The 15,184-nt window shown below is 43.0% G+C and overlaps 1 protein-coding gene across 8 annotated transcripts in view; it reads right to left on the reverse strand.

The window, feature by feature from the left end:
- Nrf1 (nuclear respiratory factor 1) overlaps window positions 1–15,184 on the reverse strand; it is a 107,682-nt gene that overhangs the window by 43,634 nt on the left and 48,864 nt on the right. For all 8 annotated transcript variants that reach the window (XM_021165121.3, XM_029478399.2, XM_085840759.1 and 5 more), the window contains 2 exons: window positions 12,858–12,984; window positions 8,177–8,317 (listed from right to left, as the gene is read on the reverse strand). In XM_021165121.3, the coding sequence (XP_021020780.1) occupies window positions 8,177–8,317; window positions 12,858–12,984 (268 nt within the window). The remainder of the gene's footprint in view (window positions 1–8,176; window positions 8,318–12,857; window positions 12,985–15,184) is intronic.

A 15,184-nucleotide genomic window follows, 5' to 3' on the forward strand; every position in this document is an offset into this window, starting at 1 on the left:
TAAGGTCAAGGACTGGCAAGCTACACTTTTGCTTCCCATGATCACACCCGGGAACCTCTTCAAGAGCTGCCCTGCAAGCCTCAGGTTTTCTTACTCTCAGGTTGGTCAGTCTCTGCGGGCTTGTGGTAGCTACACTCTTTATGTAAACTACACACTAAAATAACATGCTAGCTTGCCTATCAGTTCAGTGTCCTGACTAGACTGATGAATAATACCTTTCCCTGTAGGCCCAATTCTACTCATTTCATTACCATTTTAGAAAGGCACCTGAAGACAAACCAGTGCTGTCCTGCACGCGGTGCAGTGTGCTTCTTCCACTCAACAGCTCCCTCCAGACAGGTCTCTGGACGACTGTGCTCACAGCTTCTTCTCTAGCAGTTGCCAATACCTGCTTCTCAGTATCTCCTCTTGACAGGCATTTAAGTTCTCTAGGGAGGTTGGTGCTGTCGCCTCAGACCTCACTGCTTTTCCTCCTCAAACTCAGAGACCTGCCTGCTCCTGACTCCTGAGTAAGGGGTTGAAAGCAGGCACATGTCTACAGTGTGTGCATCTTAGGAAGAAGCTGGAAGGTGAAACTGCTGGTCAAAGGAACTCACACAACGCTGACAGACACCGCCTATCCCTTTCCCACCCCAGCTGACAGTACGCACTGGTCCACACTTGACTTATGTTAGAGGTGTTTTCCCAGTATTACTACAGGCACGCATGTCTAGTACCCACAGAGATCAGAAGAAGGCACTGGATTCCCTGGACTTGGAGTTACAGAAGATTGTAAGCTGCCACCTAAGTGCCATGAATTGAACCCAGGTCCCCTACAGGGTGAACAACTGCTCTTAATGGCCGAGCCATCTCTTCAGTCAAACTTCCCGTATGTCCTTCCTCCTTCCTGTCTCTGTCTCTGTCTCTCTCGTTAATTACTGAGCTTTCTGGTTCGTGCTTATCTGATATGGAGGAAAGGTTCCCTATTTATTAATGAGTTGAAATTTGTTTATATATTTGCTGGTTATTTGTTTTTTCAGTGAGCTACTTATAATGCTTTGTCAATTTTTCTAAATTTATCTTATTAATTTGAAAGAAGCATTAATTTGTTCTGCATATTAATTCTTTATCATATAAGTTGCAAATATCTCCTTGGTCTTATTGTATCCTAAATGTGTAATTTCCTTGGTCATCATCCCTTTCCTTAGCATCCTTTTGTTTTGTTTTGTTTTTGGTTTTTCGAGACAGGGTTTCTCTGTGTAGCTCTGGCTGTCCTGGAACTCACTTTGTAGACCAGGCTGGCCTCAAACTCAGAAATCCACCTGCTTCTGCCTCCTGAGTGCTGGGATTAAAGGCGTGTGCCACCACGCCCAGCTTTCCTTAGCATTCTTGAATATACCTATGCTTTTCTGCTTAAAATATACTATGTCCTATTTAAGAATATATCACGATTCCGTTTTGTTTTATTGAGACGGCTGTCCTGGAACTCACTCTCTAGACCAGGATGGCCTCAAACTCAGAGATCACTTGCCTGCTTCCCCAAGTGCTAGGATTAAAGGCATGTGCCATCATGTCCAGCTTACATCACATATTTTAAAAATTATGATTGATTTATTTTCTGTGGCCATGTGTGTTGGTTTTCACTTTCTACCACATGGGCCTGAGGTAGTGGGCTTCAGTTGTGTGAGGCTTGGAGGCAAGTGCCCCACGTGCTGAGCTAACTTGCTGTCCCTACACCATATCCCAATCTGCCTGATTTTTAAAAAGTGTGTGTGTGTGTGTGTGTGTGTGTGTGTGTATGAGAGAGAGAGAGACAGAGACAGGGACAGACAGACAGACACACATGGTGGGTAGGGAAGGGAGTGTTTCTGGCTATTTGAACTTAGGTCCTCATAATTGTGTGACAAGCCCTTTATACACCAAGGCATCTCCCCAGCCAGGTGGAGGTCACAGAGGAAGATGACTGTCTGTCTGTCTGTCCCTTCTGGTGACACTGCAGCTTAAACCTAGTGTCTGGTATGTGTCAGGCAAGCACTCTACCACCGAGCTATATATATCCCCATCCCCTCTAACTGATATTTGGTAAATCATGGCATGGCATGGCATATTCACACTCTGAAAACCCTCAGATAGTAAGAAAAGCCTGCTGGATATGGTAGCAAACATCTAAAATCCTAGCACTTGGGAGTCAGAGATGGGAGGATCAGGAGTTCAGCACCAGCCTGCCTGAGTTATAAGATAATGTAAGGAAGCCTGCTTTGCATGGAGAGGCATCTTGGGGGGGGGGGAAATATATATATATATATATCAGTGGGTAACACAAAATCTGAGGGGTTAATACTACAGATATTTGAGTTTCAGCCACAAAATTCAGATTTAGCTGGCCTCAAGTATGAACCATATACCTAGATTCTAAATTCCCCAGGTAAGTTAGTGTGAAGCCACCCTGAAGACCACCAGACTTACACTTTAATCCAGCTCCCCCTTTCTCTCCTTTGAAGTCAACATAAAATCTACTATCTTAACACATGAAATTCGGGGACACTACTGCACTCACTAAGTCGTTTGACATCACCACTATTTCCAGAATCATTTTATTGCAAACAGAAATTCTGTTAAAACCTTAACTCCCATTTGGACTCCCCCAGTCCCTGGTAACCTTTCCTCTACTTTTTATCAGTATGGCTTTACCTATTAGAGACTGCCCCATTTCCCTTTATTACACTTGGCATGTGTTTACTACTGTTAGTGTAGGAAAAACCACAGCCATGATCTATCAAAACAAAACCAAACCCTTGAAAAACCCTGACAGCAGACGCACTGTTTTCTAAGGAAAATGAATCAAATGCCGTGACTAACCCTTCCTGACGAAGCATCTGCCCTGTGGACTATTTTAGAAGGCTTTCCTGAAACTATCGAATTACTGCCCAGTTGCATCATTGCTCCAGGGACAAAGATGGCCCCAGTGAGAGTACAGAGGAGGACAGCAATTTCAAGGATGCAGGGAGAAAAACCACCCAAAAGAGGGGTAGAGTGAACTAGTTATCCTGGGCAGGCTTTTTAGAGATGATTCTGGAATTCGTTCCATAATAAGAGTCTTTACCATATCCTTCAAAATACAGCTCTTTCCAAAACATACAACTTCTCCAGAATATGGGAGTCTATCCCACTCAATTGTGGCAATGAGAATTAATTAGTTGGTTGGTTTGAAACTCACTATGGAGACCAGCCTGTGCTCAAATGTAGAGATCTACCTGCTTTGCTCCTACCTCCCAAAGGTTGTAGTAAAGGCTGTGAGGCTTCTCCTCCAAGGAGACTGTTTTTAATATGTGGAAAGTCCTCAGGAAAGAATGGATTTCTGGCTCCAGGTGCCCCTGAGAACTAGCAGCAGGGGTTGGCATCACTGAGCTGTGCCCTGTACCCCCAACTCCACATCTACTGATCATACTGGGCACCTGAGCAGCACACCTGATCCAGCATACCTAGAAAAACTTGCTAACACGACCTGCCAATTGTCTGAAAAACACAAGGCATTCACAGTTGTACACACTTATAGATAGTCTCTACTACCTGGGAAGTTGCGGCAGGAGAATTGTTTGAGCTCAAAAGTTCAAGACCTTCTGAGTATGTTGGCACACACCTTTAATTCTATCACCTGGGATGCAGAGGCAGGTTTGTGAGTTTAACGCCAGCTTGATCACATAGTGAGTCTAGGATAACCTGAGCTACATAGTGAGACTCAGTTTCAAGGGCAAAAAAAAAAGTTCAAGTCTTTTCTTTCTCTCTCTCCTCTCTCCTCCTCCTTCTTCTTCTTCTTCTTCTTCTTCTTCTTCTTCTTCTTCTTCTCTCTCTCTCTCTCTCTCTCTCTCTCTCTCTCTCTCTCTCTGAATTCAGGGCAGTCAGCTCTGCATGGAGTTCAACTGCTCCGTTCTGTGACGCCCATCTACTTGCATGAGTCAATTTTCAGTGTTTAAAGAGAAAAGAAAGGGGAGTCAGGGAGATGACTTAGCAGTTAAGAATGCATACTGCTCTTGCAGAGGACTGCAGGGTAAAAGGTGTTGTCTTCTGGCTTCTCGGGCATCTGCATACATACATGTATACATACTCTCTTTCTCCCTCCCCCACAATTAAAAATAAAGCCCTGAGTTCCAGGACAGCCAGGGCTACACAGAGAAACCCTGTCTCGAAAAAAACCAAACAAACAAAAAAAACAAAAAAAACCCAACTGCACCTGCGTGTGGTGGCACAGGCCTTTAATTCCAACACAGAGGATGCAGAGACAGGCGAATTTCTGTCTGTCTGAGGCCAGCCTGATATACATAACAAATTCCAGGTAAGCCACGGCTGCACATGGAGACTCTCTCTCGATATATAGCCTTTGAGAAGAAATAAATGCTAACGGCAATGATAAAATTGTGAGATGGTTTAATTTTCAAAGCACTTTCCTCCACAATACCTAATTTTTGCTTCCTCCAATTTTATGAGGCAGGAAAGCTTATGAAACTGAGGCCTAGAGGGCTGGAGAGATGGCTCAGCGGTCAAGAGTGATGACTGCTCTTCCAGAGGTCCTGAGTTCAAATCCCAGCAACCACACGGATGGCTCACAACTGTGTAATTGGACCCAATGCCCTCTTCTGGTGTGTCAGGAGCAGCATGCTCATATACATTGCATTACAACAAACAAACAAACAAATCTTTAAGGAAAAAAGTGGGGCCTAGAGTTAATATATAGTAGTACTTGGACTAGAAACTAGATTTTAGTATTCTTATAAAAACAAGTAAACTGATTTACAGAGAGTCAATAAAGCTAACATGAGGCCGGCATGAAATGAGTCTCCTTGGATGACTGAGAACTCACTCCAGGTCTGTACCCAGAATCACACATCTGCCTTAGCTCCACACCACACAGTAGAGCTGCGATAGTTAACAGATCATAGCTGTCGTATAGTCTAAAGTCTGAAATTAATTACGATAGTCTGAAATCTAGAATTAACATTCCATCATTTGGCTTTTTATGGTTACAGTCATATCTGAATTGTGCTTTCTGAACTTTGAGAGGGAGAGGGAGAGAGAAAGAACACAAATGGATGCCTTTGTGAAGAATGTAGTAGTATGCCTTCCAACTCTCTATGGAGATCCAAGGTGGTAAAAAGAGTTCACAACATTTTCATTCCAAAATAAAGAAGAAAAATAAAATTTGGTCAAAGCAGAAACATTATCAAACCTGTACCCTAAAAAATTCAAGTTAAATGTAAAAACTGAAAATACTTTGATTTCTGTAATTATAAAAACATCCATAAAAAGAAAACCCACAAAATTATTAATCTATGCTTATCTACAAAGAAAATGAAAATTACTCTGTTGCCATGCATAACTAATGACTTAACATTTTGATGTCCACTCTTACAAGCTTTAGTGTACACACTTGAGTATGGTTTGTGTACACAATTTGGAAGATGATGTCAGCACTTTGTGTTCTCTGTATTTAAAAACCAAATCTAGCCTTTGGGGAAAAACAAGAAAAACAGTAAAGCTTTCACCTCCTAAAATCAGGTGTGTCAGAAAGACGACTTTCCTTTTCACTGTTCGCTATACCTCCTATCACAGAGCCCACAGGCCACTGAATAGTCAATGGCCTCGTCATCTGGGCCCTGGTATGCCTCCTCGCATGTAAGCAGTTGGCATTCCTATTACAATTTAAGCACTAGTTAAATTCTATACTCTGGAACTTTTCCTGTTGTAAGCAATGCTGTCACGAACAGTAAACGTCGCTGCTTCTCTTGCCAGCAACCCCCCACACCTTTTAAAGATTATTTATACCTCTATTGTTCATTACGTGCACACATCCATGAGAAGGGTAGATGGATGAAGGGTACAGCCTGCAGAGGCTGTCAGGCTCTGGAGCTGGAGAGCTGGCAGTCACAAGCAAGCCCTGCAAGCACAGCTGCTGAGAAGCAAATTCAGGCTAACCTCTGGGCCATTTGTCCACACTGCACTCTGAACCAGCCTCCTACCAAGTGTGCCAGTTTATATTCTCATAAACAGTAGGGAGAAGTGCTTTGTCCCATGCCTCTTGTCTAAACCAGGCTTACTTTGAAATTGAAGACTTCTTTTGCTACTATTAAAAGTGAAAAGCCTTATGATCATTTAACATAGAGAGTTATTTGGCTCAGCTTAAGATATGAGGAAGCAAAACAATACTAAGAGGCTGAGGGGAGAAAATATGAGTATCTGAACACTTAGAAATTTCCATTCAGGCCTGACTGGTCTTCTATCATCCTGCTCAGTCCTCTTTACATCGTCATTTTTAAATGTTTATTTATTATGGGGAACATTACCACAGAGCACAGGAGGTGGTCAGAGGACAACTTTTTTTTTTTTTTTAAGATTTATTTATTTATTATATGTAAGTACACTGTAGCTGTCTTCAGACACACCAGAAGAGGGTGTCATATCTCGTTACGGATGGTTGTGAGCCACCATGTGGTTGCTGGGATTTGAACTCCGGACCTTTGGAAGAGCAGTTCGGTGCTCTTACCCACTGAGCCATCTCATCAGCCCCAGAGGACAACTTTTGAGGGCCAGTTCTCTCCTCCCACCATGTGAATTCTGGAGATTGGATTCAGGTCGCTAGGCTTGGTGGCTGTTGCCTTTAACCATCTCATGGGTCTCCTTTAAAATGCTGAAGCATTTTTAAACTATTTGTTATGTTTTATTTTCAATCCTCAACTGCAGTGAGAAGGGAAAGGCTGAACTGCATGCAGTGAACACGGGCGTACAATGAAGGCTGCCCAGCTGGGGATGAAGGGTCAGTTCTCCTTGGATCTGTCACTGTGCTATGCTGTTTACCAGGCATGTGGCCTGGAATGAAGTGCACTGAGGTTCCCATGTTCTGCTTTCCAAACAGTAACTGCTCCATTTTTTTTGCAGCTATTGGCTGTTCTTCATGAAAATCAACATTTAGGCATGTTTATCATCGTCAAAACTTTGGACTATCTCAACTAACATATCTAAAATGGCAGTGGGGGAGAAAAAACCATCGCAGAAGAGGATTTGCACTAGTATCCTACACCAGCGGTTCAGCTGGCTTTTCATGCACCTTATGGTTGAGAGACAGAGAACATTCCTAAAAATTAGCCATGCAAAATGGAACCAGCAACAGATTGTAACACCAACTGTGAAGGGGCTGGGTATGACTTTCTTTCTGAACGACTGAAAGATCCTTCATGTTCACAGAATGCTGTATGTTCCAAAAGATGACAGTTTAGGTTTAGAATGTCTTTTATTTAAAAAAAAAAAAAAAGCAGGGTTGCGCTCACTATGTATTCCAGGCTAGCCCTGAACTTCTGATTCTCTCGCATCTCTCCTCAGGTGCTAGGATCACAGCCCACGGGATACCAAACTCAGCTCTAGCTTTATATTTATAAAAGGCGTGTATTTCTCATCAAGTCTCTGCTTCAGACCCATTCAAGATGATCCCTGCTATATTGAATTTAGCTTTGTTCCAATACTCTTAGGCTATTTACTAAACAGGTTCTATTGTTTACATGACATGCTATTTTAGGTGTTGAGCAGCTAAACTGAGCAGCAATAAAAAAAATAAAAAGTCATCGCTTCTCAGCCTTTTGGCCAAGATCAAGTGTAAAAAAATAAAAAGTCATTGCTTTAAAATTCTACCTAGAAAAACAGAACAAAACTAAAAGTTAGTAATTAAGCCAGGCGTGGTAGCACACACCTTTAGTCCCAGCACCTGGAGGCTGAGGCAACTGCTCTGAGTTTGAGGCCAGCCTGGTCTACACAGCAAATTCCAAGTCACTCAAGGCTACACAGAGAAACCCTATCTCAAAACCCTGGGGTGGGGGTGAGAGTGGGAGGAGCAGAGGAGCAGCCTAGCCTGCTAAACTTGTCTCCTCAAACTCTGAACAGTCTCCAGGTCAAACTAACCCCAAGCAGAAAGTTCTCTTCCCTAGCACAGAAACCCTGGTGAAAGGAGAGCATGGGCAGCAGGCGGGCGCCAGTGTGTGCCGAGTCAGGAGACTCCTCCTGGGACTTGGCCTTGCCCAAGGCTGCCACACACTCCAGTCTGGGTCTCAAGCTCTGGTCACATCACCAAACACAAAGCTAGAAAAGTGAAGAGAGGCCCGCCCACATCTGCATCTCTTATCTTTGCATCTCCTCTTCATTTCCCGCCTTGTACCTGGGTCATTTTGTCCACAGAGACTGGAATCCCATCGATGGTGAGAGGTGGCAGTTCTGAATTAACCTCCTGTGGCGCAGGGGCGTGTTCTGCCAGAGCTGACTCCAGGTCTTCCAGGATCATGCTCTTGTACTTTCGCACCTGCAGGGAATTAAAGGCAGAAGTAAACAAGATGCTCAACAGCCAGGGAGAGCTGGTGCCAAGCAACAAGACAGTGGGTGGGGCTGGTCTCCCTTAGCCACTGCAGAACTCCAAGAACAAATACTCCTCCAAGTAGAAGGTGAAAATACCCGCTGGCCCCAAAGACACCGCATTGAACAGAATCAAACGAAAAGATGATGAAATTTTAGGTAACAGCAGTAGGAAGGAGCCAGTGGGAGGAGTCCACTGCTTCTCAGTTAAATGTCACGTTTTCTCAAGCCACAGAGCTCTTTTCCCAGTTCCAGGTATAATATAAATAACATTCATTACTCTGCATTTTTCCCAGGCGCGCCATGTCCCCATCTAATGACAGCTAACTGTTAAAATCACTTTCTAGATCGGAGGGCTTATGTCTCTAAACTCTAAAGCATTTGAAAATGCTTTTGTGTGTGGGGGTGGGGCACCATAAAGACAGAAGATCCAAGTGCTTAAGAGAGAGGCTGGACTGAAAAGAATGAGTGTGAAAAGTACCATTACTAGCAAGGCCCGAGGCCAGGGAGCCCCATCGTCACCCTCTCCTCCCCCTTGAGGTAATGGTTGGATACAGTGGTGAACTTCAAAGCAATGGTGCTGCTCTGTGTGTTGGTCCAGGTCTGAACCTGGCTCATTCTTCACCATTGTAGTGAAAGCCATCTTAAGACAACAGAACCTTCCAGAGCCACAGCACAGCGCATGTGCACATTCTTCCAACATAAGCAAGAGTAGGCAAACACTGACTCCACCATCAATAATGGGATTATTCACTTAGAAGAATACACAAGGGGGATGAGAATGTCTCTAGGGATAAGAAAGCTAGGAATTATGGAAATATAACTAGATGGGATAGGAAATTAACTTGTTTTTAGGCCTTAAGGCATTCTCTTGGGGATGGGGAAAAAATTTTTGGCAAGAAGTTCTAACCATGTTTTCTGTTCTGCGAACTTACTGCCTTACTGGGGTCTCACTGTGAGGCACCAAAAAGAAAGAAAAGATCCCATATTGTACACCTCACTGACCTCAACAGTAGTAACCAGTCTAGTTCCAAAGCTATAGAATCCTCCAGATAGGAGGGCCAAGGGGATGAGACAAAAATAGTCCAAACGGTGCTGGTGAGATGGCTCAGTGGGTAAGAGCACCCGACTGCTCTTCCGAAGGTCCAGGGTTCGGATCCCAGGGATCACATGGTGGCTCACAACCATCTGTAACGAGATCTGACTCCCTCTTCTGGGGTGTGTGAGGACAGCTACAGTGTACTTACATATAATAATAAATAAATCTTTAAAAAAAAAATAGTCCAAACACTAGACTCACTATAAAAAAAGACTGACTCAAAGTTGGGAAACACTGGGCTATTCTATTATTCTATTAGTATCAAGTAAGCCATTTTCATGGATCAGGAAAAAAGTCAGATTCTGGTATTTTGCTAAACTTAACAATGCTATATAATTCCTTAATAATACTGATTAAAAGAATGCTGATAGAATTATGTTTTGTAGTAATTTACAACAAAATAATTCCAGGTGAACACAGCACTCCACCTAAGCTAGCTTAGAAAAGTATATATACTTCCCCGAATCTGAAGGCTGCCGTTTCAATTCTACCTGGCCTGTCAATTTGGAGGTGCCCTCCCCACTCTTCATCCCCAAACCTAACTCTAAAACTGCTGGTCAGCCTCCTCACTTCCTTGCTTCTAGCAAATTCTTTTCTGCTTCTTATCCAAAGTGTTCATTTTTCAAAGTCCAACTCAATTTCCACATGTGCTTCGAAAACCCTTAGCAAGTGTTCCTGTCTTAGTTATCTTCCCGCTTTAAATTCTTACTGTCAAATATATTATCATCCCAGAGTACACTGTGCACACCAATACCTGACACTGCTGAGCAGAGAAACTTTCCCTTCCTATCTTCCTTCCTTCCTCTTGGTTTTACAAGACAGGGTTTCTTTGTGAAGTTCTAGCTGTAGACCAGAATAGCCTCAAACTCAAAAATCTGCCTGCTCTGCCTCCCAAAAAACCCTTTCTTTTTAAGACGCATCATGAAATACAACATGTATTCAGACACAGGGAGGTAGGTACATTACCAAATATTCTTATGAATATCAAGGATAGAAGGTTAGGTTTAGTACATTTACAAAGATCATTTGAATTCTAGAAACAGATTTACTATTGAAAATTTAGAAACTGGCCTGGTCAGGTTGAAGAAAAAGAAAAAAGTCTTGGACTAGATATTATGATTTTTCTGAATTTCTGAAGCTTTCTAGATGTAAGGAGTCTTTGGAAATTTGCATCAAAGACCTTTTTAAAAACGTACCCATATTCCATGTAGACTAAAGCTTGTCATCTGAAGCCTAACGGAGAGCTGGGGATTCAAACTCGGGCCCTCAGACTTGCTTTACCAACTGAGCAACCTCCCAGTCTCACAGCTACTACATGGAAAGCATTGGCCTACATTTTATACAAGTGAAGCTATTTTTAAAACCCTATATAAACAAATGAAGGACAGTCCACTGGTCTATCGGGGAGAGAACTGAAATAAAGATAGCCAGATGACTTGTAGGAAGCTGGTGCTAACTCCAGAGCTCCCTCTGTCCCGTGGTTGTGAATGTGGTCAGGTGTGCTCACTGGGCCCTAGCAAATACTCCTATTTTTGACTGAAGAGTTTTACAAACTTCAAAAGCCCTGGAAAACCTCTTGAGAAGTTTTCACTTTGTTATCAAGAAAATATTTCAGGCAACTCCTGTCAAGCTCAAGAAAGCCAATGGTTTGCACAGAGCCCTATGCTGGCCCTCAGAGCACAGCAGCCAGTGAGTTAGCTCCACTCCACCTCTGCATGAGAGCTCAGGGTTCTTTATGCTATTTCCCCTGAGCAGTTTTTTTTTTTTTTTTTTTTTTTTTTCTGAGACAGGGTTTCTCTGTGTAGCCCTGGCTGTCCTGGAACTGACTTTGTAGACCAGGCTGGCCTCGAACTCAGATATCCTGAGCAGTTTTTATGGGAGAACAGTCAGCTTTAATATGGGAGAACAGTCAGCTTTAATGTCTGTATGTCTGTCCCCAGTGAAGAAGGTATTGCTGGCCTTATTTTACACTGAGGAAAAACTGGTGGATTTTTTTTTTTTTAAGATTTATTTATTATGTGTAAGTACATTGTAGCTGTCTTCAGACGCACCAGAAGAGGGCCATCAGATCTCATTACGGATGGTTGTGAACCACCATGTGGTTGCTGGGATTTGAATTCAGGACCTTCGGAAGAGCAGTCAGTGCTCTTACCCACTGAGCCATCTCACCAGCCCTTTTTTTTTTTTTAAATTAGGGACAAGGAAAGATGGCTCAGTGGTTAAGACCAATGGCTGTTCTTCCAAATAACCTGTGTTCAGTCTTCAGCACCCACATGGTAGCTTAGACCCATCTGTAACTTTAGTGCCAGGGGACTTCACGCCCTTTTCTAGTCTCCAGGAGCACACATACACATGAGGCATAAACTCACAAGACAGACACACATACATATACAAACAAACAAATATAAAAATATGTAGACCAGGCTGGCCTTGATTCTACTTGCTTCTCCTGCTGAGTCCTGGGAATAAAGGCATGTGTTACCATGCCCAGCTAAAACAATTTAAAAATAAATAAATAAAGGCAAAGGGATTTTTTGGGGGGCGGGGGAGGTTGGTTGGTTTTTCGAGACAGGGTTTTTCTGTATAGCTCTGGCTGTCCTGGAACTCACTTTGTAGACCAGGCTGGCCTCGAACTCAGAAATCCGCCTGCCTCTGCCTCCCGAGTGCTGGGACTAAAGGCGTGCACCACTACGCCCGGCTGCAAAGGGATTTTTAAATATCTAAATACATGGTTAATAAAATGCTTCCAGTTTGGCTTATAAAATTAACATCCTGGAGTCATCTAGTGTTTTGCTTCAGATATAAATCAAAATTTCTTGTTTTTTTTTTTTTTCAAGATGTCTAATTTAGCTCAGGATGGCCTTGGAGGCAGCCAGCTAACCTTGAATACCTGATCCTCCTACCTACGGAGACTACAGGCATGTACCACAATTAGTAAGGTCCTTAGGATCCACACAACACTTCATGCACTTAGGCAAGGGCTCTCCCAGCTGGGCTATATCCTCAGCCCTGCACTGGCTTCTTCAGTAAAATAGTCTCTCTTTTTATTTTAAAACTGCATCTGGTGGGGTACAATACATTATTTTAGTAAGTAAAAACAGTAATGATCCTTTAAAATATTATAAATACTCAGAGCATGAACAGCTCTGGCCACCAAGTCAAACATCAAGCTAGGTTCAACAAAAGCCTCCCACTGCTCGCTGCTCTCAGCTGACAAAAGAAGACCACTAACAAGGCATCTTTCTGACTACTCCATGGGGCTGATCTTATCTGTTTCCATCTGCATAAACCAGTCTCCTCCTTCCATCCCAGAGTACTGACCTGGAAAGAAGAAAAGGCCAAAGTCTACACAAAGCAGAGGGCCTCTGGGCACTGCTCAGATCTTACTTACCACATTCTCCAAAGGTGCTGCGCCAAACACCTTGAAGACGGGGTTGGGTTTGGAGGGTGAGATGCAGAGTACAATCGCTTGCTGTCCCACTCGCGTCGTGTACTCATCCAACGTGGCTCTGAGTTTCCTGAACAGAACGGAAACAAAAGGTTACCGTGACAGAGGACGTACGCCCCAATGGAAGCGGAGCAAACTCACTGTGGGTGGAGACAATTCTGATCGGACGTGTTCTGAAATATGACAACGGGAAGGAGAGATAAGTATGGAAGTCTACCAGAGAAAGTGTGCACACTACACCACCATGCCTAGCTACAGCTTTGTATTGTATTGTGGCACAGACACAGTCCTACTGAGCTTTAACTGTCAACTTGACACAGCCTGAGAAGGTGGGGTCACTGAGCAATTGATGAGATTAGACTGGCCTGTGGGCATGTCTGTGAGAGATTTATCTTGACTGCTCATTGATATAGGAGCACTCAGGCCATGGTGGGCAGCGCTATTCTTTGGACAGGTGGTCCTGGGCTGTGTCAGACAGGTAGTTAAAGTATAAGCCTGTGAGTGTACTTTGGTACACACCTTTAATTCCAGCACTTGGGAAACAGACAGGCAATCTTTGTCAATTCAAAGCCAACCTGGTCTATATGGTGAGTTACCACATAGCAAAAAATAATAAAAATTAAAAATGCAAATATCAAGATTGCAAGACAAAATCCATATCGCCTAGAAGGGAACAAGCAAGGAGTGTTCCTCCAAGGTTTCTGCCAGGCTCGGCTCTGACTTCCTCGCTGATGACCTTGACCCGACTTAAGCCCTTTCTTCCCCCAGTTGCTTTTGGTCAGAGTATTTTATCACAAAAAAGAAACTAGAACATAAACCCAGTGTTTGCCAATGAGGATGAAATGGGTCTCTGCATTAGCCCCACTTGCCAGTGGGGTCTGCTCCAAACCCCCACTGGAGACCTATAAGTTGAGACAGAATCAAACCCTCTCTATATTGTTTTCTTCCTATACATACATACATACATACCAATGATAAAGTTTAATTTATAAGCTAAGAATAATAAGAGATGAATGATAACTAATCAAAGAAACAATTATAACAGAGGCTGGAGAGATGGCTTAATGCTTAAGAGTACTTACTGCTCTCTTAGAGGGTCTGGGTTTGATTCCTAGTACACCCTTAGATGGCCTACCGTCTGTAACTCCAGGTTTAAGGGTCTAATGCCTCTGGTTTCCTCAAGAGCACATAGACCCATGCAGGCACACAAAACCCTCTTCTGACCAATGTGGGCACCAGGCATTAACATGGTACACATATATATACAGGCAAAATACTCAAATACATAAAATAATTAAATTAGAATTTTAAAATAAAAAGATTCAAATTATAACAATATCTTCAGTAAAATTATTTAAAACTCATTATCTACTTTAGAACTCTGCATTTACTGTTTTTGGACCTCTGAGGTGACTAACCTCAGCAAACCCTCCAATAAACCGAGGCATCAAGCTAGAAGCAGCTCAGGGACTAGCCTCTATTTCATAGTACCACAGAAAATCTGCAGCAGTTCTTGAATGCTCCACCTTATATTATATTCACCACCTCCAATCCTCTCTCCAACTCTTCATGTAGCTCAGGCTAGCTCAAAGCCCATGACCTGCCTAGCTCAGTCTCTTGAGTGATATGCCCTAACCATGCCTTGAGCCTGCGGCAATCCTCCTCCCCCCAGTCTCCCAAGAGCTGGGATCACAAGCACAAACCAGCTTGCTAACCCCCTGATGTGGTGGGGCTTCCTCTACTCCTATAATCATTCCTCTCATGTTCTCCCTGGCTGCTTTTGAAAAATGACTACTTTGACTGGGTGTGGTAGTGGACACATTTAATCACAGCACTCAGAAAGCAGCAGGCAGAGCTTCATGAGTTTCAGGCTAGCCTGATCTATGTCGAATTCTAGGACATTCAGAGCAACACAGTGAGACTCTGTCTCAAAAATAAAAAGTAAGTAAGTAAGTAAATAAATAAATAAATAACTGACTACCTTGGCTGCTAATAACTGCCTCTGCCTGAAATGTTCTTTAGACATAAGCACGGTTATTTTTTCAATTCCTCCCTGCTCTGGGCAAAGGCTGCTCCTTCAGAAGGATTTCTCAGACCATTCTTAGAATAGAGAAACAACTATGTTCTTTGATATCCAGAAATATTTTTTCTAATTTCTTTTCTACCCACAATACTCTCATTTAATATTGAATGAAAAAGGAAAGAAAAGGAAAGAAGAGATCTGCTTCTAGGTGTGGTGGAGGAGAGACTCTATTGTACATAAAAGGAAG

Source organism: Mus caroli, unplaced genomic scaffold (genome assembly GCF_978045245.1).
Source record: "Mus caroli unplaced genomic scaffold, Mus_caroli_1 scaffold_7, whole genome shotgun sequence".
In the NCBI taxonomy this organism is placed as follows: Eukaryota; Metazoa; Chordata; class Mammalia; order Rodentia; family Muridae; genus Mus; species Mus caroli.